Consider the following 26,476-nt stretch of genomic DNA (forward strand, 5'->3'; position numbering starts at 1 on the left):
TTAGTCTTTCTTGTAGGCCGAATAGGCGAGCTCTGAGACGTCGTTGTACGAACGACGGTCCCAGCCACCGCTGCTGCCGCCCGAAGACCAGCCGCTGTCATGGCCGCCACCGCTGTTCTTCTGTGCTATGATCTTCTTGAGAGCTATGATGCCTGAGAGGAGAAGAGCAATCTGGAAAGAAAAATACAGTGGTTAGATATTTGTTGTTTATTCAGAAACTTAGCTGAAACAGCCACCAAGCTGAAGTGGGACTGGGCGGGACACGTTTGCCGTATGCCGGAGGATTTGTGCCAAAATAACAACCAATTGAGTCCCATCAAACCCGGGGACGCGGCAAACCTCGACGGCTTTGGCGGGATGACCTCGACGCCTTTGACAGGAACTGCTGGGAGACTGGTCAAGACCGGGATACGTGGAAAGGGAGGAGGGAGGCCTTTGCCCAGCAGTGGGACACTCTAGGCTCATATAAATAAATAAAAAAATCAGAAACTTGGAAGAGGAGACATGGAGAACAGCAAACGTTATTGGTTATGTTTCGTATCATGTCAAAAATCATAAGGGTTTAATGTACATTTTTATTGGCATCATCTTTGCCATCGTATTTTCTCGGAAACATTCGTATTTGTCATGCTACTTCAGTCAACCTCAGTACTGAGACTTAAATAGCACACCTAACACGTTCGTGCGTTTCCGTGAAAATACGATGGTAAAAGATTATGCACTACATTTGAGGGTACCGCGAATAGCAACGTTCGCAAATTTTGGGCATCTTTCTCTTTTACTCCAACTAAGCTTTCAGTAGTGTTAGTGAAAGATGCCCGCAATAAATTCGGTGTTCGCGGTAGGCCTTCTAATCTGTAGTATCTGGAATGGGATTTAAAATCCACAGATTATAAATGATTTCGACTGTCTTGAAAACAAACAAAAGTCTTTAGTCTACGGTTTCAATTTCAACTTGTTTGGATTTGGAATAGGTACCTAAAGACATGTTTTTTTTAAAGATTGCAGCACCATCTGCGTCAAGCTTTGCACGTATATCTTCATTACAAACTACCGTAGGTATCTACGTAAGCTACGGTATCCGTTTACGATTATATTTTCGCACGATTTCGCACACGCTCACCAACATAAAAAACAGTTGAAAATTCAGTAGTTAGGTCACAATCTTAAAACTTGAACAAAAACAAATCACGTATCAATTCCGAAACACCGTATCAACCCAAACTCATTTAAGAAAACTATGTTGATCTTTTTACCATCTACATAAATAAATCTCTTAAGGCTTTGATGAAAACAAATGCCGCACGAGATTTACTTGAATAGACAATAAAACTTATTATATTTCACTACTGCATCACCTCGTTTATAGAATCAAACTGAACTATAAAATCCTACAAACTCATATTGCAACACTCAAATTTCACATAAAACTATGGCTTAATATTTATTTACTAATAAGTTCAGTGTGAACACTACATATTTAAAGAGACTGGGACGTGTTACAACAAACAAAAGACTGTGGCTCGAATTTAAAAGCAGTGTTGCCAACGCTGTGACGAGAATCGCCTAGTTTATTTTTTTGCAGCAGTTTTAATGAAATATTGGTTTGAAACTGCCAAAAGGATAGTTCTATGCCTTGTGTATTGTGTAATAATTAATATTTGTTTCTTAATGTTATTAATTCTAGTAAATTTCTATAAATCATTATTTAAAAATGACTGAGCCATGTTGCGGATATCATCATTGGTTTGTTTGGGATATACCTATTTTTTTTTTAATAGAATTGGAATTTGTATTTGTAGCCTGCGATGCGGATTACTTACGTAATTTAAAATGGATTATTTTTGGTATATAAAGATTTGGTAACATTTTTAACTACTCCTTCAAATACGAGTGTGTAGGGTATTAGAGATAGACAATATTTAACAAAACTATGCTAAGTGTTATGACAAAGGGGTTATTTTAAAATGATAACAATCGTATTCATTTTAAAATGCCTTAACCTAACAAGGTTAGGTTAGGGTTGTTCTAAGCCGTAACTTTGATCCAAAAATATCTTAAAATAAGTTTTTTTCCTACAGTAGCAACACATTTTGTTATAAGAACGTAAGCGAAACCAATTGAGCAAAAATCGACCATCGAAGGTCAATAGATAAACATACCAGTAAAATTAACAATTCTAAACCTTAAGTCTAAGGTATAAGGATTAATGGAACGCATTATTTGGTCATGATTTGGATTTCGTAATTATGTATACCCATGGGAGTAAGCCACTGTTTGCGACAGGAATAAAAAAGCTTATATACTCACATATTTATATAAAATGACATGCAACGCAATACGTACTATCTAACAATTTGATCCTGACCCACTGTGAAACCTTTTCGCATTTAGGTAATTTCCCGTAATAGGTACTACTAGGTTTAATACAATCAGAATTTTTATAATGTACACTGACATTAGAATGATATTTGTATCATATTATTTAGTTATCAACAAGTACAGTCGCCATCAGATATATCGGAGCGGCTAAGGCGCTCACAAATATCTGAACACGCTTCTATTGTCAGGGCGTTAGAGTGACGTATGACGTAGGTAGTCATCAAATCATTTTTTGACAATAATTTTATAGGACCTTCAAGGTCACAATAGAAATTCTCCTAATAATCCACACGAAGGCCTCGTGGGATGTGACCTCACACGACCCCATACAAGGCTGAGGTCTAGAAAGCGCGCCTGGATCACGATGCGCGGGTTAGAAGGTCACAGGGAAAGTGATACTTATCGTACCAATGAGAATACTTGTTAGGTCTTGAATCTAACAATAATTTCATAATCCCTGATTTTTTAAGAATAAAAAAAATGCGCTTAGCTGTACAAAATAGGGAACTCTATCTATTACCTAACTAAATTTTATCGAAATCTGACGAAGAAAAACAGCTATTATCAGCGCTTCTGATATTATGTATGTATGTATGTAGGTATGTATAAACTCTTTATTGTACAAAACACAGAACACAAATAGATGGCACAGGATAGACTGCAAAGGCGAACTTATCCCTTTAAGGTTTAAGGGGTTTGTTATTTAAAGATCTGTTTGAAGTCCATGTTGGGCAAGCCTGAGAGTAAAAACCCAAACTTTCTTGAGCAAAGGAGACTAGGCTCCAGTCTAACCTAGATGCCCTAACATAACCTAACCTGCTGGCAGTGGGACCTAGGTTAGTGTTGACCAACTCATCCAGTTTATTTTAAGTTCCATCGCCACACGAGTTTGCTCTAATATTTCAGTAGGCGAAGAAACAAAGCTACCTATATTCAAGTCTAATCTATATTTGTGACGTTATCTATGAAAAGGGACCTTATTGTCGATGGCGCCTACTCCATTATTAAAGATGCTACGATATAAATATAATGCCGCGCGACGCTGTGCGGCGTAAGCGCCATCGACAATAAGGTCCCTTTTCATAGATAATGCCCCATTTACTGACATCAAGGATTAAGAAGCGTGGAAGAGAAAAACCGGCCAAGTGCGAGTCGGACTCGCGCACGGAGGGTTCCGCACCATCAACAAAAAATAGAGCAAAACAAGCAAAAAAACGGTCACCCATCCAAGTACTGACCCCGCCCGACGTTGCTTAACTTCGGTCAAAAATCACGTTTGTTGTATGGGAGCCCCACTTAAATCTTTATTTTATTCTGTTTTTAGTATTTGTTGTTATAGCGGCAACAGAAATACATCATCTGTGAAAATTTCAACTGTCTAGCTATCACGGTTCGTGAGATACAGCCTGGTGACAGACGGACGGACGGACGGACGGACGGACAGCGGAGTCTTAGTAATAGGGCTCCGTTTTTACTATCTACAACTTTTCATTCATTCTTTTAAAATTACAGCTTCCAGTAGGACTATTTCGCCAGTATCAAACTATATTAGGAGCTAAATCCGACTAAAATTGTACGGTTAGTAGTTATAAGAAAGTGCTGTGTACGGTGATTTAACTATAACAAATGCCAAGCGTCAAATTCATCTTAGAAACTCATTAAATCGAAACACGTACCGCTTTACTTAGTATAGTGAAAAGTTACATAGTAGGTAGCAAGTATGTAAACGCCCTACTGTTATAATTGAAACCATTACCCATATATCCTAAAACCTTGGTAGAAAGTTAAACAGCGCCATTACTTAGACAAGTACACATAGTTAGATATAATGGCGACGACCTACAAAAGGACTGGGTCCACATTTCTACCTCGGAATGATTGTGCTAGCGACTATGGGCCCGATTCGGATTTTGTAATAGACATCTATTAGATATCTTTTAGATATCGCCAAGATACGATAACGATATGTTTAAGATCTAACCTGTCAAATTTGACATTTCCGCGATTCTGGAGATACTCTTGAACGATTTCCACAAGATATTACTTAGAGATCTAATTCACATCTAATAGATATCTAACACGATCTATCGTAAAAGTGACATTGGTTGCCCGAATTGCGCTGCAAAAGAGAACTAGTTGAAATCTAAACTATAACGTATCTAGAATGGATCTAGTATGTGTCGTCTCTTGTAAATATCTTGAAGTTCGAATACGGCAGTATGCTGTGATAGTATCTATTTCTATTTCCGAGTTTGTAGTGAGGAGAAAATGAGACATGGTATTTGTCTATTTTCATCTTGTTTTTTTTTTATAACCTGGTTAGACCTAAAAACATGGTTATGTTTCAATCCTTTTGTAAATGTAATAATAAAAAGGTAATCTGACAAACGAAGATCGTCAACCCTATCATGTTAAATTTCTTGATAGTTCAAAATTAATTAATTTTAATTTAATTTCTAACAAAAGCTGTCAAAAAGTGACATCCGCTTGTATTACAAGTTACAAGCTTTTGATTTAATGATGTGATGTGAAATCGTGATGTCATAATTTTGTGCTTCTTGAAGTACATTGAGTACCGAAGTAATTTTTGGTCGTCCAGCCCTAGTAGCACGGTCGCATTTTTATCGTTTATCACCATGCCTGTCACGTTCTAACAAGTATGTAAGTGCGAAAGTGACGGGCATAGTGATAGTCGATAAAAATGGAACCGTGCTGAGCCCGCAGTAGTTGACTACACTTAGATATTGATTCATGTTTTCAGTAATAGAAAGTAACATTTGTTTCAAATAATATAAAAAGTAAGAGTACCTATATTAATAATATAATAATGTATAAGTAGGCATTGAAAGCGTCGCGTCGACACATAGATTTTTATAACAAGTTCAAAGAGTTAGCTTACAAAGAACCTAAACCAAAACATTTTCAAAGCTCCCGGTCAAAATACGCTCAATAATCGCATTACGGCGAAAGTATAGGTCAACACCCCGATGACAGCTCTTGACCAGACATTGATAGATGCCTAAAATGTAAGAATAACAATAACTCACGTCAATCATCCGTAATTATTTGTATTATTATAACTTTCACTCGAAGTTTCTTAATTGAATAAAAGTGCGTTGTGGGTGTTAAGGGCCAAACAATACAGTTAAATGACCATTATGTAGACTATCAATGCAAAAAAATATGAATAGGTAGTTAGTTAATATGTTTTAGTATGTAAAGTCTATTTTTTAATTCGGTAGACTGAAATGACAGTTCATAGTATGAAATGACATTTTATGTTCGTACTAAGAACTGTCATTTCAGTCTACCGAATTGAAAAATAGACTTTAGTATGTTTGCTGAATTCATTCTAAGTATAATTTGCCTTTAAAACATACTTTTTACACGACTGCCCCAAAAAAAGAGTGTATTGTTTTCAGGGTTCATGTTTGTATGTGGGTATGTAAGTTTCTTTGTTACACCGTAACAGCTAAGTGCCTGAACCGATTTAGGTGTTTGAGATATCATTGGAATCCTTACGTCATCCCGAGTAACATAGGCTATGTGACGTCATCACAAAACCAATATGGCGGATTATGCATTGCAAATTGTGCAACCGAAACAAAAATAAAACTTATAAACCTATCGAGTTGGGTATTAAAATAAAGGATTTTGAAAGACGATTCTAAAACTGTACACAAAATATGGTTTAAACTATTCATTTGGTAGGACAAGATTTTACAAAATATAAGTATAACGCAAAGATAAATGAATTGTCTAAATCTATTGAATGGGATATTAAAAGAAAGGATTTTTTAAGGCGATCATATGAATATATATAAGTTATATGTTTAATTGTATCGTTGGAGAGAAAATACGAAATGTTCTACATCGCGCTAATGACATTTCTCTTTGCAGCTATATACGACAACGTCATACGTTATTTTCAATTGCGAAAGTGTCAAATACGAAAGGAACGGTTTGAACGATTGACTAGGTGAGCATTTCTCAAACAATTTGTACATTTCGATCACATCTTAGATTTCTATAAAAATTGGTATGCTGGTAAAGTACCTACATGAACATTTTTTCTGGTAACCAGATTTCCTTACACATTTGGTAACAAAAAAGGAATGTTTCATACAAAACTTTCTTGGACATTTTGGGAAATATGGTGGAAATTGTTCAGCTTCATGTAGGTACTTTACCAGCATACCAATTTTTATAGAAATCTAAGATGTGATCGAAATGTACAAATTATTTGAGAAATGCTCAGGTACTCTGAATAAACATAATATTGTGCTGTTTATTATAAGATTTAACTTGAGACTTTGAATAGAAGACACTATTATCATGACTGTAGAAGGCAGGTCTTTGATGATGATTTTAATTTCGCACGACAAATTTTGCAAATCCCGGAGCACACGTGCTACTGTTGTGAAACAATATTTTACGAGAAGCAAAGACTGGGAGCTTAAGACAGATGGGCTCTTCCTGTGACTTCCACGAATATTTTAATAACGAAAGCCGAAGGCCGAGCTCCGCGTAGGGCCGAAGGCCCGAAGCGTAAGAAAGGTGCACGCTTTTTGCAGTTTCCCCAAGTTTCTTAATTGTAAATACCGAAGGCCGAGCTCCGCGTAGGGCCGGAGTCTCGGAGCGTAAGAGAGGTACATGCCTTCTGCAGCTTCCCCAAGTATTAATTGCGAAGGCCGAAGGTTCGCGTAGGGCCGAAGGCCCGGAGCGTAAGAAAGGTGCACGTTTTTTGCAGCTTCCCCAAGAATCTTAATTGCGAAGGCCGAAGGCAGAGCTTCGCGTAGGGCCGAAGGCCCGGAGCGTAAGAAAGGTGCACGCTTTCTGCAGCTTTTCCAAGTTTCTTAATTGCGAAGGCCGAAGGCCGACCTTCGCGTAGGGCAGAAGGCCCAGAGCGTAAGAAAGATGCACGTTTTCTGTAGCTTCCCCAAGATTCTTAATTGCAAAGGCCGAAGGCCGAGCTTCGCGTAGGACCGAAGGGCCGGAACGTAAGAAAGGTGCATGTTTTCTGCAGCTTCCCTAAGTATCTTAATTGCGAAGCCCGAAAGCCAACTAATGGGAAATAATTATGTAGTTGCAGAGATATTAAGCCATATCACTTTTCAATACGTCCGGTTTTTGGGTCCGACCTATTTAGGTTTTTAAGCACGTTTTATGCTAACATATCAAATATCAACATGATGAAAGCTCCTTGAAGCAACTTAAGTGCCTTAAATCATATAAAAAATGTGGTTGGTTTGTATGGTCACTAAAATGTATAAAATAAAATAAATTAATTAAAAATTAAAAAGCACGACTGCAGTTTAAGAGCGAACTGAAAAGCTAAAAATAATTTTTAGTTGTGTTAGGTACTCAACTTAATGAATTTAAAATATAATATATAGGTAAGTGTTCTTTCAGGGTCGTAAACAGCAAACGGAAAAGTTTAGGCTCATTTAGGGTCGTGACTGTACCTGTATATTTTATATCGATGCAGTCGGGGACCTGTGAATGGGAAAAATTCAATATATCAAGGTCCCCGACTGCAATCGAAATAAAATATGCAGGTACAGTCACGATCCTAAATGAGCCTAAACTTTTCCGTTTTCTGTTTACGACCCTGAAAGAACACTTACCTATATATTATATTTTAAATTCATTAAGTTGAGTACCTAACACAACTAAAAATTATTTTTAGCTTTTCAGTTCGCTCTTAAACTGCAGTCGTGCTTTTTAATTTTTAATTAATTTATTTTATTTACCTTATAGATATATTTATACCAATGTTAAATCATTTTCAGTTATATATATATTTGTTCTGACTAAAATAAATACATTTTCTGACTAATGTTTTTGTAAAATACTTGTGTGTAACATATAGTCTGTAACTAGGATTATATGTAAGCGGTTTTATTTTTAACAGCAGTAATGTGGAATAGAAAAAAATGTTCGCACTTCGTTCGCAAAATGTTCGTGTTGCGCACTTCACAGAAAACTATTAAAATTCAGACAGGACTAGTATTTAAAAGCAAAATATTATAAACTAAGTATCTACTTTATTCTTTAATTGAACAGTTATATGAGATTGCACAGATATTTCGCTAATTGACTGTACTTTCAACTTGACCTTCGGCAGGGTCACGATTATTATTATGTCAGTCGTCAAGTTTTTATCTACAGCCGCTATGATTGCTTTAACGTTAGATTTTTTCGATGATGCTATACCTAAATCTTTGACTTTCGTTCACAATAATTTTCTATTATGAAAATTGTCCTCTGGCCATGTGGTCCTAGTCTTTTTTGACATGTCGGACGACAAGGATTTTTAGGATTCCGTACCCAAAGGGTAAAAACGGGACCCTATTACTAAGACTCCGCTGTCCGTCCGTCCGTTCGTCCGTCCGTCCGTCCGTCCGTCCGTCCGTCCGTCCGTCCGTCCGTCCGTCTGTCACCAGGCTCTGTCTGTCTCAGGCCTGTATCTCAAGAACCGTGATAGCTAGACAGTTGAAATTTTCACAGATGATGTATTTCTGTTGCCGCTATATCAACAAATAAGTACTAAAAACAGAATAAAATAAAGATTTAAGTGGGGCTCCCATACAACAAACGTGATTTTTGACCGAAGTTAAGCAACGTCGGGCGGGTCAGTACTTGGATGGGTGACCGTTTTTTTGCTTGTTTTGCTCTATTTTTTGTTGATGGTGCGGAACCCTCCGTGCGCGAGTCCGACTCGCACTTGGCCGGTTTTTATACCTACATCCATATTCGTACTTTAAAATAGGTCAAATACAAGATATTGAAACGATATGGATTGGATATGTCAGTGTCAAACAAGTGTCAATAGTGACGTTTCTTCAAACAAACACGTCACTTTTGACACTTGTTTGACACTAACATATCTTGGTGATGTCTAATAGATATCTAGTTCAAAATCGGAATCGGGCCCCTAGTCTGTTCGGAAAGAGAAGAGTCGTGGAATGTATTGGGCTCCATACATTCCACGACTCTTCTCTTTCCGTACAGAGTCTACTGTATGACTACTCGGACTGTAAGGAACTCTAAACAAAAACAGTTTAGCTCTTATACCGATTTTGCTTTTGTATCGTTAAAATAATCTAAAAATGCAAAAAAACTGTCAACTTGATTTGTGTTATCCAAACTGTAATATGTATAGATCATACAATTACAAAAGCACAATGTACATAGGTATGAATAGTAATGATAAATCAAAATAATTATTTATTCTGCAAGATCTTGAGCTGCTTATTCAACAAAGTATAGATAATAATATAACTTCACATCATTATAGGAATTTAAATATTTATGTACTCATCATTAAAATGCCAAGATAGTGTATTTAACAGGGCGTATATTATCTGTATAGTCTATTTAATTCAGTAATTATAGTGAAATATTATGTTTCACTTGGTTTCTCTTATTAGACACAATTTACTACTAGGTATCCAGCACTTTTTACTGTAGACCAGTTAATAAATTTCATCTTACCGCTACGAGTATGCTCAAGAATATCTTGCCGTATGAATTCTTATATTTTTATGTGCCTCGTAAATGAACGTAGTTTTACAAGATTAAATGGCCTAGATATATTATTAAGTATTTTGAGGAATTAAATAATTCTCTAACCTTAGAAGACATTAAGAGCTTTACTTTCAATTATGCTTGTTCTTATTAGAAATAATGCAATATTAAACAATCGGATTGAAGCACACCGTAATAAACTACTTCTAATCCCTTCCCAGAAACAAGTTATAACATACTTATATTTTATATTTTAAGGCTGTAGTATTTTTACTACCTACTACATCACCTGGCCTACTCGTACACTACATAGCCTCCTCCATCCTCCAACGCTGACACAGACAACTCATCATTCCTGATGAGAATTTACAAATAGTAAGTATATATATGATAACAAACGCTTATCATCGATATTAAACTTTCGTGAGACATATTTTAAACTGTTTATACGACAACGGTTTTCACGGCGCGGCGATCAGCGCACGAGTTGCAGTCGCCGCGAGCACTCGAGCCTGAGGAAGGACCCCCGAAGGGCCCGAAACATGTCGCCAATAGCGACTAAAAATTCAAGTGAGTGAAAACCGTTGTCGTATAAACAGTTTAAACGCTTATCAGATTTATTTAAGCCTATTTAACCTTTGTAAATTGACTCGGCACGGTTAAAATGCATTACCTCAACGTCTATCCTAGCGCGATTCATAAGGAGCAATTACTCGTAAAAGAGCCTAGTTAAAGTTTGTAGACGATATGCTAGCAATACCTATTTATAATGTACCTACTAGCGACCCGCCCGGCTTCGCACGGGTTGTAAAATTGTACATAAACCTTCCTCTTGAATCACTCTATCTATTAAAATAACTGCATTAAAATCCGTTGCGTAGTTTTAAAGATCTAAGCATACATAGGGACAGACAGCGGGAAGCGACTTTGTTTTATACTATGTAGTGATGATTCATAATAATATACATATTCTAACCAAAATACGTTCAGTTCATATCGCTTCGTTATATATTATTGTCTTAATTATCCATATCAACAATCTATATACAACTTCATACAATTATTAATTTCCTTAAGCATTCTCCCACAATCCGGTATAAATCAAAACCAGACTTATGGCACACTGATGACAATGACCTTGGCTCGATGAGTAAAAACTCTTCTCACCGACGATTACATTCTCATTATTGTCAGTTTTTGCATCGTGTAAACTGTTGCAGTGCCGAGATCATTGGGAACACGTTTCTGTAAGATCTGAGTGGACGCTCGACGCGGAGCGTTCGGCGGGGCGTGCAGCGTGGCGTCGGGCTCACAAGTGATTTGAGCAGCGTGCACTAAGGCCGCTCCTAAACGCTTGCATTTGTTTAACATGCACGCCGCGCGCCGCAGACCCCGCCCCGCTGCACGCCCAACTCGAGCGTCCACTCAGGCCTTACACATACTTTTGCAGAGGGGCTACCGCGAAAACCGAATTTCGCAAATAGCGGGCATTTTTCTCTGTCACTCTAATTTACGCCTTCATTGGAGTAAAAGAGAAAGATCCCCGAAATTTGAGAAATTCGGTTCGGTAGCACCTCAGGATTGAGCCAAGGAAGTAGCGGAGCGGTTGAAGTAATAAGTGGAGTGCAAACATCGCCCATACCTAATCTTAGCAAGACAAATGCGATTTTGATTCATCAAAATAAAGATTTAAAATACAATGGAATGACAGACCTATACAAAGGTCTCTTGGCGGCTAGAGATTATAATACCTAATTAAGTTAATATTATTATATTAGTTATTTGGTGTGGATAATGAATATGAAGAAGAAAGATTAAGTGTCAAATTAAAAAATAGCTCGGAATTTTTAATGTTTAGCTCTCTGATGTATTGGTAAAAGTAATGAGTGTGCGTTAAAAGCGCAACGCAAATTTTAAAAACAAATAAGTATGTAATTTCAGAATTGTATCTAGAAAATAACATGAAGTATCTTTCTCATAATTGCTTGTGAATGATAATGTTATATCCTATAATTGTATGCATAATGTCGGTATTATGTTGGAATAAAGTCTTGCCTCCATCATTAGCATAGACTGTTAGTTGTATACACAATTACCCGATATATCGTACGTTGCGTTTAGGTAATATCTAAAATACTTTCATATTTAAAAAGTATTTAACCTTAATACCGTTTATCGCCATCTAGATTTCCGCTACCCGCTACGCTCGTGCTCGAATGCACCATAATTCAATACTATCAATGCATCAAATGCACTCCGGATCTAGGTTATCTAGATAAACTCAAATGAAAATGGTAGCACAAGCGGTATTTAGTCGGCTTACTTCAAAATGTGTGGCAGAAAACGGTAGAATTTGATATGAAATGTAATTAGTTCGCTTTAGGATAAGTTTATGTTTTCCATATTAATTGGTAAGGTATTATATTCTGCTTCGGTGGTTGGAATAAACATTACATTACGTATATGCTAAAGTAAATTGTATATTCGATGTACATTTTTTGTTGGTCTGCAAAAATGATTTCAAAATATTTTTAGGGATGATTTTTTAGGTTTCAAGATTATAACATTTTTATGATTTTTTAGTCTGTTAACAATATCTATGGACCTAAAAGATATTTTGATCTGATTAGAAAAGTATATTATATTTTTAATTTATGCAACATTTCAATAAGATTTTACTTTCTCCCTCATTTAATTCAGTTTCCTAGAACATTTCCAAGCAGGCTGAGCCGTGTCGTGACTTTAGCGTTCCAGAATTAAACCAGAAAGCCGGCTGTACCTGTAATGAGATATTTCTAACAATCGTAGCGTCAGAATAACAGATATTTAATCCTTTATAACCAACAAATAATTATATTTTTTCTACTCGCGACTTTACTTAACCTGTCGAATCCCACGATATGACGTCACCATAAGCGTTCTGGCTCATATATGAACCGTGGGAGCTGACAGATTAATGGTTGAATTAAACTGCATATACCAAAGTGTCTTTATAGTGACTTTTACGAAACGCTTTAGTCATTTGTAATTAATTCGACCAATCACGTATCGCCAACGGATAGAAAAAGAGACATCAACGCGCTACTATTTCATGAATATGAAGTGCGTTGATATCTTTTGTACCATACTTTTATCTTCTGATTACTTAACTATTTTTTGTTTAATTGTTTAGGTTATAAAAATATTTTTGGCAATTTTTTTAAATATTTTTTTCTACTAACTGTACTGATCATTGACTTAAACCACAGTTTATGAGGTATAATACAAAACTCGCTGCAACGGCACTGTCATTGTCATCTGTGTCAAGTGCACCTAAACTTGTACTTACCTGGCAAGTACTGGCTACATTGTTGAGAAGCGAAGTATGTCGAACAGTTTATTTATAAGAAAGACAAAATGTAAACACTAACATCGAATATGAGCATTAAATCTAATTTAAGGTACTATAATCTTATGTAAGTTCATAACGGTAAGTAAAATACCGTAATAGTTATTTTCGATACAAGTGCGAAAAAGAGGAAATTCGAAACGAGAGATTTAAATCGACACGAGTTGCGAATTACCTATTCGCACGTGTATCGAACAACGTTTTACAGTACATATGGCACTTTAAAGTTTCGACATACGCACGAAAAGTCCTATTTTACGCACTAGTGCGGAAACGTAGCCCCATATGTACTGTAAAAAAGTTTTTTGGCAATACCTAAGTATATTGAACTTCATTTTGGCTTGTATATTATCAGTTATATAATGATGTAAATATATAATTGATTAGATTTTTTGTACAAAACTTCTGCACAAAAAGATAATTATGAAAACGTGATTATTTTTTATTAACATCTAGTAAAACTATTCACGGGTTTGATATCCCCGTCTTTCAATTAAATACTCGTAATCTAAGATTCTAAAAGATAGTATTTAGTAACGTAGAGAATGAAAACTGTGTCAAACGTAATAAAACCAAGAGTAATCATAAAATAATGACGGCTAATTATAAAAATAAAAGGGGAAAGGAAATTTCTATGGCTAAGATGGAAATTGCTACGATAACATGGAACCCTAATTATTTATTATCTCACACAACATACATAAATGACCATTAAATACGCTATTATTCGTTGTAAAAGTTTAAATTAGACCTTTCTTTTAAGATCGTGCCTTACTTGTATAGGGTTATAGAAAGTTATAATAACATTTAAAGTTTATGAAATTCAAAAACTATTTTTTTAATATTTGGCACGACAAGTGTCAGTCATATTTGAATACTTTAACGGTTGCTTTCAAGTTTGAGTTTGATAAATATGGGAAAGGTGATATAGGTTAGTTAATAATTTAAACAAAAGTGTCCGCGAATTATTTAGGTAAGTACTCAGATTTATTCCGTACGTACGTATTTATCATTCGGTCATTCTGAACGCGTAAAAAACAAATGAAGAACGTTTAACAAGAAGGTACATTTAAAATGGAACACAATTCCGATTCAACACTTGAAAGTTAAAACATAGATCCTCAGTTTGAAAAAAATACATGCGTCGGATTAGCTTTTGTTTTTCGTCGGTTAAAAGGGCCGATTTCACTCGTGCGCAGTTTACTATCGTGACATTAATCAAGAGATCTCATAGCAGACCTAATGATATGATTCCCACGCCAACTTTGTGAACCATACCACACAATAGGTGAAGGCTAGGAAAATGTATTAACAATGAAATTAGAGGCCAATTATGCTTTTTTCTAATGGTCTCGTTTTCTCCGTGATGAATATGTTATCAAGATATTATTGAAATTTTAGTTGCAGGTTAGTGGTACTACGTTTTTTGAAAAAACAAGAAAAATATACCATATCCACATAGCTACTATTGCTGATATAAATTAACTTATCTACTGGTAAACTTATTTCTAAAGCGTATTATACCACACAAGACTACATGAATGATAAAACAACGTGGGATTAATTGTTATTCGAAATGATTATTTATTTATTAAGTATAGGTATATTTGATTAATGATGAGGAAATTGATATTCCGATGTATGTACTTCTTTTGTGTTTTTTATTTATTTATTTGACATTTAGATTCTATTCTAGAAACATTCTAGACTAGTATTTTTTATACATTTTTTTTTATGTTTGACGATCCTTTTGTAAAATTCTTAAATTTGTGTTAAATTTGATTTGTATAATAATCCAATATTCTTATGGAATAATAACATCAATAAATTGCTCTGATAATTAGCTTAAGATAATTTATAAGTATGTTACGATTCATAAGTGCTTGTTGCTAGGCCTACATGAATAAAGTATATTTTGACTGTTCACTATTGACTACTGTATTTAATATCATAACCACTTCCTAATTAGTTTGTTGATAAATAACACTTTATTTTATGACTACTCAGGAATTCCGCAATTATGACGAGGTAAACAGTATATTTCATTAAATAAGGAGAAATCTAATAAAAATATTCAAAAATATATCCTTGGCATAAAATAAATGCATTACCGAATGCAATAGACGACTCTGAATATCCTTATATAGGTACATATCGTATCAATGAAATAAAAATACAACTAACAGCCATATTGGAACTTTAAGATACGTCAAGTATAAGATATTGAAACGATATGGATCGGTTATGTCAGTGTCAAACAAGTTTATTGTAAGTTTATATTATTATTCTCTGAATCTGTTGGACATTATGTCCACTAAAATTACAGGGGTAAATTGCGATGTTCACAAAATAGAAAGTCAAAATTTCATCGCGTCAGTGTCATCTTTGACCATGAGAACTCATGCATTGTCAATTATGTGAAAGCCGGTAATAGCAGGGTTATGGAAACATCGCCATTAACAATTGCTTAAATTACTCAAAAACGCTGACTATTGCGTCTTAATTGCTATATACCGCTCAGTTTGCAAGTTACTTGCAATTTAAATGATGTTTTATATGTAAAATAGTGGTTAAGCGTTGTTAACTTTGAATAAACTACAGAGTTACAATTTGAATAAACTAAGAAATAGTATTTATTCAAATATTACTACCATTATTTGCGATATTTGCATTGTGATAGGCAGATGCGCGTATCTACACGTAGCTCACGTAGTACACGTAAACCACGTAGTAGATGCTAAGCGAATTAATAAACAGATAAAACACCTCTCCATCCGATAAGGGATTTCCTCTTCAAGACACGTAGGTTAACAATATATATAGTTGATTATTAGAATTACTGGAGAGATTGGTGGTGACTTGTATAGTGACAGGATATAAACTATAATACAGGAACCCGGGTTTAGTGTTTACTCCCCTCCCGGCACTCTGCCTATTTCATGGCGACCGTGGACATGAATTCTGCGTGAGGATACTGCGAGTATAAAATCATCATGGACGACGACAGTGAAGAGGACTTTGAGGACGAGTCGGCGGCGTCGAGCTTACCCAGTGATTTATTGTTTTGTTAATGTGGGTAATCAACGTACCAAGATGAGTGGTCTAAAACGGAGAATGAGATTATAATGATAAACGAAGGACAATGTTATGGTGACCGCGGCCAGTATCAACATCGGTTTATTGGCTTCGGCGGGTTTGGATTGGTCGGAGGTCCGGGATGTCGTCGGCTACGCGTCGAGGTACGCATTGCTGCCGGGTGCTGGGAGTGGAGCGTCGCGTCGCGTCGAGCGAGGTGAAAATTATTAAGGGTATTTTGAGTGATTATTTTTATTTTTAATGTGTGTGGATTATTTTTCTACTTAGTTAACTTTAAGGAATTATTAGAAGCATTGCGTGTTTAAAAGTAGAAATAAGTTATTGGCAGGAGATAATGTTTTTGTGTATTTATTAGTTAAAAATAATTGTAAAAAAGAAGTTGCAGCTGTGGATTTTAAAAGTCGCGTTTAAAACGGTAGAAAGATTTACTTTTGGAGATTCAGGGTAATAGTATGGTCGGATAATTACCGATTTTTATTTAAAGACGCTTATTTCTTTGCATTCTAAAAATGATTGTAATGAATTTATTTATGCACACTCAAACTATAATCGCGGTGCGATTGGTGCGAGTCAGCAAGGTCGAGGACGGGTGTTTTCGCGAGTAGGCAGAAATCATGTAGTTTCTGTAGGTCAGACGGATAGTGTAATGTCAATGTTATTCAGCACGTGATTTAGGTAGATGACATACGTAGTAATGAATTTGTTGTTTTTCGTGTCTAACGAAGATTAGGTAATTATTTGATCTTATAATACTAGTTATCACGTACATAGATATAACTTGTTTAGAAAGGAAGTTATCAAGTTTAGTTTTCTGTACGGATTGTAAATAAATAAATAATATATGTTAAAGGATTTAGGATTACTGGTTGAGGATTCTGACGGATTATACTTAAACAAATAAACTGGACATGACACTCTGATACTACGTCTTTGGAGCTTGACCAGCCTAGAGTAGTAGATATCATGAAAAGGAAACAGGAATATACGGGATTAATAGTTTGTTGAAGTAAATAATTTAGGACACTGACGAGATTGATGGGAGATCCGAAGCGAACCGGTAAAAATGATACGGATGATATTGATTATGTGAACTCTGCAATTTGCATGAACCAAGATTCTCTATTAACGAAGGCACGCTTAAGACGTATCGTTACGAGACTTGGGTATACTGTGCAGAAGTTTAAAAAAAAATGATACTGATAATGTTGTTGTGTGAACTCTACAATTTATATGAATCAAGATTCTCCATGAACGAAGGCACGCTTAGACGTATCGTTACGAGACTTGATTATGGTATGGGAAGATCCCAAAGTAGACATTAGGATTACTTATGGCTCTTTGTGGAAAAGTTTAAATATAGTAGAGTTGTTATATATTGAAATGAGCTCAAGTAAAAAGTATGTTACAATGTTAACTAATTAATGTCTTTCGCGCGGGACATGATGAATTACCTAGGTTATGTAGGAACTATTTAGTTTTTACTTATAAACGGACTTACCGATCGGGAAATGATTTAAAGGATTATGACTGTTACTAATTAGTGGATATGCTGGTAGAACTAGAATGATTAACGGTATCCAGAAGAGGTACGAGTATTGTTGGGAAAACTGGATTATGTAAAACGATGTAAAGATTGTCAGGAGCAGAAGTTTAGCAGTAGTGATTATGGTTAATAATAACATAATTATGGTTATAATTTACGACTACTTATCACAGCTACAGCATCTTTTGAGGAGGAATTTTTAGATTAGTTGGACTTGGATAAAACACGATATAAGTATATTATAACTTTGAAATTGTTTCTTAATTTGTTTATTACTTGTGAAGTGCAATGGTGTGTTAAAAATAATTTAATTCTAAAATGAAATTGTAAATCAAGCATTGTTAATTTTAAGATAGGAGATTTAGTGTTAATTAAGGACGAATGTACCTACACGAAAATAGAAAAAATTGTATAGAGTCATTTTCAGAGGGAGGGAACCCCTTACCTTTTCAGGGGAGGTGTGATAGGCAGATGCGCGTATCTACACGTAGCTCACGTAGTACACGTAAACCACGTAGTAGATGCTAAGCGAATTAATAAACAGATAAAACACCTCTCCATCCGATAAGGGATTTCCTCTTCAAGACACGTAGGTTAACAATATATATAGTTGATTATTAGAATTACTGGAGAGATTGGTGGTGACTTGTATAGTGACAGGATATAAACTATAATACAGGAACCCGGGTTTAGTGTTTACTCCCCTCCCGGCACTCTGCCTATTTCAGCATGTATAATTTTGTAGATTCAGTCATTACAACTGTTTAATTTTTTTAAAGTATACTCAGCCAAAATAATAATATTTTTACTGCTTTTCTTCTTTCTATCTCCAATCCCTAATAACTGTGAATGGTTCATGGTTCACATGGTCGTCACACAAGTTAATCTACAGGATTCAGTTATCAACTGAATTTCAAACGATAAGTTATTATTTACTAACTTACCAAAATTTCGGGTGAAATTAGTAATCAATGACTGAAAATGCTCCAAAACTCGATTATAAATTTGCTTAAGGTGGCAACATTAAAAAAAGTGGCAGAAGACCAGTAGATTCCGTATATAAGTAAGGGACAAGTGTCAATGTTTATTTCAGTAATATAAATACGTACAAAACTTAAGAACTAAAAGCCGTTCTAGCCATGTCGGGTCCAAAGGTCCCCATCACACTAGCAGCGTTACCTCGCTGTACAGCGATGGAGACCTGTTGGACAAGCCATGACTCAGAACGGGATGGATTATAACTATCCACGCTTTGCTAAAACATTCATACCTTTGAGACTATGAGGGCCTTGCCAGCCAGTATGAAGAGTCCAGCAATAGCCAGAGGGACCATGGCAGCCATCTTCATCGCGAAACCCATCGCCATCATTCCCATCATCTTCTTCATCTTGCCTCGTCCTGAAAAATACATGATATCATGTTAGACATCGGATGCTCGTAGTTGTTACGTTGATAAGATGTTGTCTCTTTCCATCGCGCAATGTTAAAAAAGTGACGGGTATTTTATCAGATGGACAACGCGACATCCATCATGTAACGCCTGCTGGTCTACATAGCTTGGAACAGTTGGTTGAGGGCAGCGTACGTCTGAAGATCCCTAACTCCCTAGAGGAGACTTTTTTCCAGGACGTCTTGTAGTTGATCAAATAAACATATAAGCAAGTCACTGTGAGGATTTTGCGTGTGTAACATATTATGCAAGTTAAGCTACGGTCAAACAATGGATGGGTGACCGCGAGAGTGATTATCAAGGGTCTGAGTGTTTTATAAGGAACGTTTTTTTTGCAATTTCATTGTTATTATCAATAGATAGCGCTGATGACTAGTGAATATATAACTTTCAAGCTTTTTTACTAATCAAAGAGTAAATTAAGACTAGTTCCATAGTTAAATCCCTTAGTTGTTGGTCATATGACGGTTAGAAGGTATAGTTTGTCCATGTTATTTGTTTAGACTAAGAGATGACCAAGTGTTCCACAGGTTTCCTTAGAATACAAATAACACAATCTTATCATCTTTTGTTGTTACCTATTTTTATTCTATTTCCTAATTTAGTTTATCATTGATAAGACAAGGAGGAGTATATCTTAGAAACGCAAACCACCTCCTTAAGTATACGTAGATTTCGATTTCTCTATAGGATATTCATTACATCCTAATGACATGAAATGAAAGTGCAAATTAACTCAACGAGGTAATAAGAACCCCTTGGTCGGTCTTCCGGATGTTATTGACTATTCCAAAAACTCAGAGAAAAAGTATGCTTCAATGGAAAACGGCATTAATTTTACAGTAAGATATTTTTCTCAAAAATGGACGGCAAAGTCGACGTTGCTGGTTAAAAAATAGGTCGCGAAGTGCGTAGTTTATGGTCAGTCAAAAAATTAAAAAGTTAAAAACATTGCAGTCTCGATTTCGGGACTGCAATGTTGCATACAAATTCCATTATTTAACGAGTTCCAAACTTTTTAAAACTTTTTTCTACTCCCGTACCTTTATTTGTCATTTAAAAGGTCGTACACACACCTTTAAACCCCTATGTTATAGTTGTCAAGACAAGTCTTTAGTCTATTCCCTAAAAAAGTATTTGTGCATACACGCAGTATCTTTTTGGTACTTTTACGATACTTCGTGTAATCACCACTTAAAAAATATTGTATGAAATACATTGTTGCCAACCTAATTTTAATTGTCATCTCTGACAGATGAGTACTAAGTGCATTGCTGCCAATTTACAAAATATTCATTAGGTTCTATAGTAGAAACAATAAAATTGCTTCAGAAACGCGCATGTGACACCCGTAATATAGCAAGATCCATAGACTACGAACACCGCTTAGCGTTGCTTGTTAGTCTCCATAGGCTACTGTGGCCAAAATCGAGAAAAAAACTATCCAAAATTGAAATTTAACTAAGAGCCAGTACCAGGGCCTCATGAGTTACAAGAAGGTGTCGCTGACCAACCGGCCGTGGGGCGCGGGGCGCGGTTGGCCAAAATCGAGAAAAAAAACTATCCAAAATTATAATTTATAGTTGGTCAAACCAATTTCTCAGTAAATAGGAACAAAAAAAACTATTTTTATTTTATCCTTTTCTTTTGGGTGCTAGTACTAGTGTAAGACAAAGATAGTATGATTATCTCTGTCTATGTTTGAAATAAGACAGTCCTTTGACACACTATAACTAAGAGCAAGTACCAGGGCCTCATGAGTTACAAGGTGTCGCTGACCAACCGGCCGTGGGGCGCGGTGGCCGGGTTTGGTTTGTTTACCTACATATATGTCCTATATGATTCCACTTGTTAAGTATTATTTTATTTTTGATGAATGAAAAATATTTGTTAAATTTACAATTTTTTATCAAAGTAAGTGCTTGGTCGTAGAAAAAGTATTGTATGCAACGTTGTTTAACTGAGTCAAAAAATACTCGTGGCGTCTTTATTAACAATTTTCGGCTTCGCCTCAAATTGTTACTCACGCCACTCGCCTTTTTTAACCCCTCTTAAACAACGGTTGCATAAAATACTATAAATGGCCATATCAAATGAAGGCATTAGGTCCATTAAACAGCCAAACAGATAATCAACTCTTATTATTATAAGTAATGTTGGTACCGCGACTATTTAGGTGTCTCAAATACGTTGGCGTATTTTCGGCAGAAAAATACACTTCTTTTTTTTTAAAGCGGCAAGCAAATTTTTTTAATGGTTTTACTTTTTTCTGTGAAAATTAGAACGTTGCTTCTGTAAAATATTTCTATTTCTTGCACCATTTTTGAGAAAAGCACTATATATGACTCAGCTGGAAGGCTACTTGCTGGCTTCGGATTCAATTAAACGGACTCCCAAGGTCGTCCGTTTAAAACGAATCCTCAGCCTGCAAGTAGCTACTTCCGAACCTCGACAATAATGTACTATTTTCTACTCGTCGACTGCAATGCTTGAATTAAGACTTCGTATACCAAAGTGAAATCGCATACTTTTTTCACTATGGGACCCCAACTCAACTATAATATTCATTTCGATACAGTTTAGTCAACTGTAATGAAATTGACCAATCGAAAGCGCGGAGCAAGTACCAGGGCCTCATGAATTACGAGAAGGTGTCGTTGACCAACCGGCCAGGGGGCGCGGGGCGCGGGGCTGGGTCGCGTACTAGTATGAAGGTATCGCGGCTGCTCGCGCATCTTAGCTGTACTTAAGCTTTTGGTTTTTTTACCTACATATATGATTCTTCTACTAGTTTTAAGTATTTTTTTTGTTGACTCGTAGAAAAAGTATTGTATACAATAGTGATATAATCAAGCTTTTCAATCTCGTACCTTACTTAGGCAACTCAGCAAGCTTCGTTGCCTAAACACGGTACTCGATTGAAAAGCTCTCCATTATATCACGATTGTATAAAATACTATTTAGTGCTTATTTTTTCAATATAATTATGTCTAATATATGTAGGTAAAAATGTCGTAATGTCAGAACTCCTCCGAGTCAACACCAAAGCAGATGTATGATCGCACACTAAACAAAATATTGTACTCGTAAGTGTGAAAATAAGTGCTACATTATTTAATTATCGTTTCGTGTTCTACTAATATTACATAATTATAACAAATGCCAACTGTCAGACAAACAAATTATGTCGTTAAACAAATAAACAGTTTTCATTAAATTTACTAGCACTTATTACAGGTAAATTATCGTATGCTATCACACTAGGGAAACCCCAAATCGGTAAATACCGTTAGTATTTATTAGCAATTGGAAAGTTTTCCTTCCTTATTATACAATAATTAGAAGCCGGATATATTGATAAATTTACTTAATTATAGTGTTACTTATGTCTTATGTTTTTAGGTTTAAATATACGGACGATGTTACTAATAGTCGTATTCCGATTTCCTTATTTTGCTTTACCATGACAATGGCAAATAAATATAGGTACAAGTCTGCTTGGCGGTAGATTAAATTGATAGGTTATATGCAATTGTAATGATGTCACGTATGTAGTATGGGTTTCCGATCTTTCATTTATAGTTCGTTTTTTTTAGCATTAGAAAGAACTTGCAAGAAGGTAAGCGATCTTGACATGTCTTTTAATTGAAAAACGCTTTTTAAAAATCAAAAACTATTACTTATGAAAGAAGAAGAATATAAATGATCGTATTAGATTAATAATTGTTACATATTTGCCGTAACTTATTTTTAAAATGTGTTTTTCAATTAAAAGACACATCAAGGTTGTTTACCTTATTTCTAATGCTAAAAAAAACGAACTATAATAGAAATATGAATACCTATTTAATTTAATCACGGGCTGGTAAAGACATACAATTTATTAGATACCATCACACAAGTAATGACAGGTGAAAAGTGAATCTGGAATATAAAGATATCATAAAACGAACATTAAAGCACAAGAAGGGAAGATATTAAAATTTGTATTCATGAATGAAAACAATCAAATAAATTTTACTATGCACTATAGATGGCACGATTTCGTGATCTTCATTGTAAGTACTTTATGTGAATATCACAAACTTTCCCCCAGTTTCGGCTCATTGATAATTTTTAATAGACTGTTGTCTTGAAATTATTGCGTGATTGAGTGATTCTGAATTGAATTTTATGTAACCTTTTCACGGTATGTAATAAAACACTTTGCGTGGGAAAAGTGATGGAGATCGTTTTTTTGCATTGATAATGTCAGTAATGTTTTATCGACCTATCGTAGTATGAATAGTGGATTTATACACTATCATTCTATCGGTAGAGTGAAATACATGAACTCTAGCTTTAACCTTTTGGACGCCAATGACCGATATATCCGCACCGTAGGTTCAACGCCAAAGATCGATTAATCGGTCACAGACCACAGAGCAACATCGACCTACGTGCATATACATAAAGTTCAACTTCAGTTTTGACACTTCAATGATGTGGCGTCTGAGTGACAGCTTTTGTGTTTGACACGGCGTGGAAAAGGTTAACCATTACTGTTTACAAATATGTTATTCAGCCTAACAAAAGACTGTAATTAAATTAAAGTGTTTTTATTTACAGACAAGTATGACTTTTAAGAAGTTTTATTTGTCTCTGAAGTAAAAATTACAAAACCAATCAACTTTCTGACAAACTCTTTATATAAAATGCTAGAAAGTAAGTTCATTTACCTTTCATATCCTCGTTTTTGTGGTTTATTGCGATTAATAAATACATTATGTCGAAAAATTACTGCAGTTTATTGTAATAATTATTTAGTGCTTGAGCTGAAATAGAGTCCTTTTTTTCCGAGTAAGGTACTAAAATTTCCTGCTGTCAAAAGAATATTTTTTTTTTGATTCGCTGAAGTTCCCGCTGTCAAGTGTCATTTATGTATTTTATGACTGTCATTAGACACGTTAGAGCGACATAAACAGCCACAATAGCCCCAAATTGACGCTCTGACCACGCCACTTTTCCATCATGTCATTTGAGGTTTCCATTTGACATTTATTTAAGTAGGCCTATTATTTAGATGACAGTGCGTTGGAAAAGTGATTTTCTTTTGAATTTAAATAACAGTGCGATACTTGGCCACATGTAGATATTATTAGTCTTATACATATATAATATAATGACGTCAAAGTTGTGGACCTGACTGCAGTTATATGAGTGCTAAAGTTATGAAAACTTTACGCGTCATTGTGTAAACAAAGATTTTACGATTGATGTTACGTATTTAAAGTTTTGTTTTTCGAGTTCGAGACTTGAAATACTGGTACGGAAATTTTCTTAAAAATATTCTGGCTTTATGACCTTGAAGGTCGATTAGTTATTTATATTAAAGTGTTTGACAAGATAATAAGTTAGCTATATTTATGATAAGAAATTGTACTCCCATCTCCATAATACTAGTCCAACTTAAAGTCGTTGTTGTTTATTTAAGTATAGCAATAAGTTCAGGTCGTTCAACTTCTAAAGTATGTAAATATATTCAATACGATTGTAAGTAAAGATATAGAAATTTTATTGAGTTAATAGTGAATAATTATGGTAGATCTGATCATTACCTATCCATTGTTTACATGCAAAACATAGGTTATCATTAAAACGTTAACTAAATATTTGCCATATGTCAATCACGTAACATATGATAATTGAAATAATGTTATCACTCATTACAATCATTACACGATTGGATGAGTTTGGTTATCTCATGGTTTATTGATGATGATTAGGTACACACTTTTTTAACATGATATACGTATAATATTGTCTTCGGTTACCGCGGTAGTTACTCATTAAATAAAACTATTAAAACGGATTATATCGCGTATACTGAATAATGGAGTATGGGATGTAGACGATGTAGTATAAATTTAATATTTATTAGGTACGCGATATAATCCGTTTTAATAGTTTTATTTCATGAAATACGTATGTTCATTAATTATGTTGCTCACATAATATAGATTGAATTCATATGAAGCTGTTAAGTATTGATTGTTTTAGTGGGTAATGCGATAAATGCCCATATTATGATAGTTAAAATAAATATGGAGGTACCTAAATAAAAAAAGAATAAAGCAGATTTGTTAAATGCAAAAAGCGACATATATTGTATACTATACAAAAATAACAAGAATATAACAATTTTGACTGTTTACGAAAGTCAAGGACCATGAATCATAATGTCTGGTTGTGAAATGCATTGTTGTTCGATAGTTGTTGATGTTTAAGGGAAAAATATTAAGGATATTAAAGATACTCGTGTCCTTGGTTATCAAGAACGGCAGACGACCCATTTAAGTATCAAAATAATATAATTATTTACCTTCTTCGACGCCCCTATTCAGCTCCTGTCCTGTCATTTTGGGAAGGGACAGCTGAATGGTCCTTGAATTGGCGAAGGACGCAATCCTGTCCCACAGCATCTCTGAAAGAGTCTCATCCTTATCCTGAAGATTCCTCGGCAGCGTTGCTTCAATGTCCTTTTCACTTATAGGCGCTACTTCAGGCTCCGAAGCTTTGATAACCTCAATCCCATCTATAACTGGAATAGCTTCCATCCTCGCCACTCGATCGAAGAAAAGTATAGCCTTCTTTTTCAAGCAAGGAACGATCCCGTCAGTCCGTTGGCATTCTTCATATATCCTCAGCATACTTTTCAATCCCATGTCTTCTCTTGGTGCTGATCGTGCCACCGCGAGGACCACCGCAACAACAACCACTTTTGCAAACATTGTGTTAGATCCACGCGGTGCGGTTGGTAAAAAAAGACTGTTTACGAACATAATGCGCCTCGCGTATTTATAGGCTGTATGGCAAAAAGAACTGTGCCTCTAAGATCGAGGGTTAGGGTGAGTGCACGACGGTGGAACTACGAATGGGACGCTTGGAGTTTGTATGCCACTTTAGAGCGATGCCGCCGCTCACCGCCGGTGTGTTCGCACCGTTAGTCTATGCCGATGTGCGAGTGTGTAGCGAAATGGAAAATTGTTTGTAAGTGTTAGTCTGTAGAAGGGAGCACTTAGGGATGGAGGTGGCAAGTTTGATAATG

The 26,476-nt window shown here is 35.4% G+C and overlaps 1 protein-coding gene across 1 annotated transcript; it reads right to left on the reverse strand.

Annotated features, from left to right (window-relative positions):
* LOC134657510 (uncharacterized) lies at positions 1-26,476 on the reverse strand. Its single transcript, XM_063513085.1, has 3 exons — positions 25,751-26,476; positions 19,210-19,337; positions 1-171 (listed from the first exon to the last, which is right to left on the reverse strand). Exons 1-3 carry the CDS (start codon positions 26,208-26,210, stop codon positions 1-3), a joined length of 759 nt encoding a protein of 252 aa, XP_063369155.1. The 5' UTR covers positions 26,211-26,476.

Source organism: Cydia amplana, chromosome 20, assembly GCF_948474715.1.
Source record: "Cydia amplana chromosome 20, ilCydAmpl1.1, whole genome shotgun sequence".
NCBI classification, from domain to species: Eukaryota; Metazoa; Arthropoda; class Insecta; order Lepidoptera; family Tortricidae; genus Cydia; species Cydia amplana.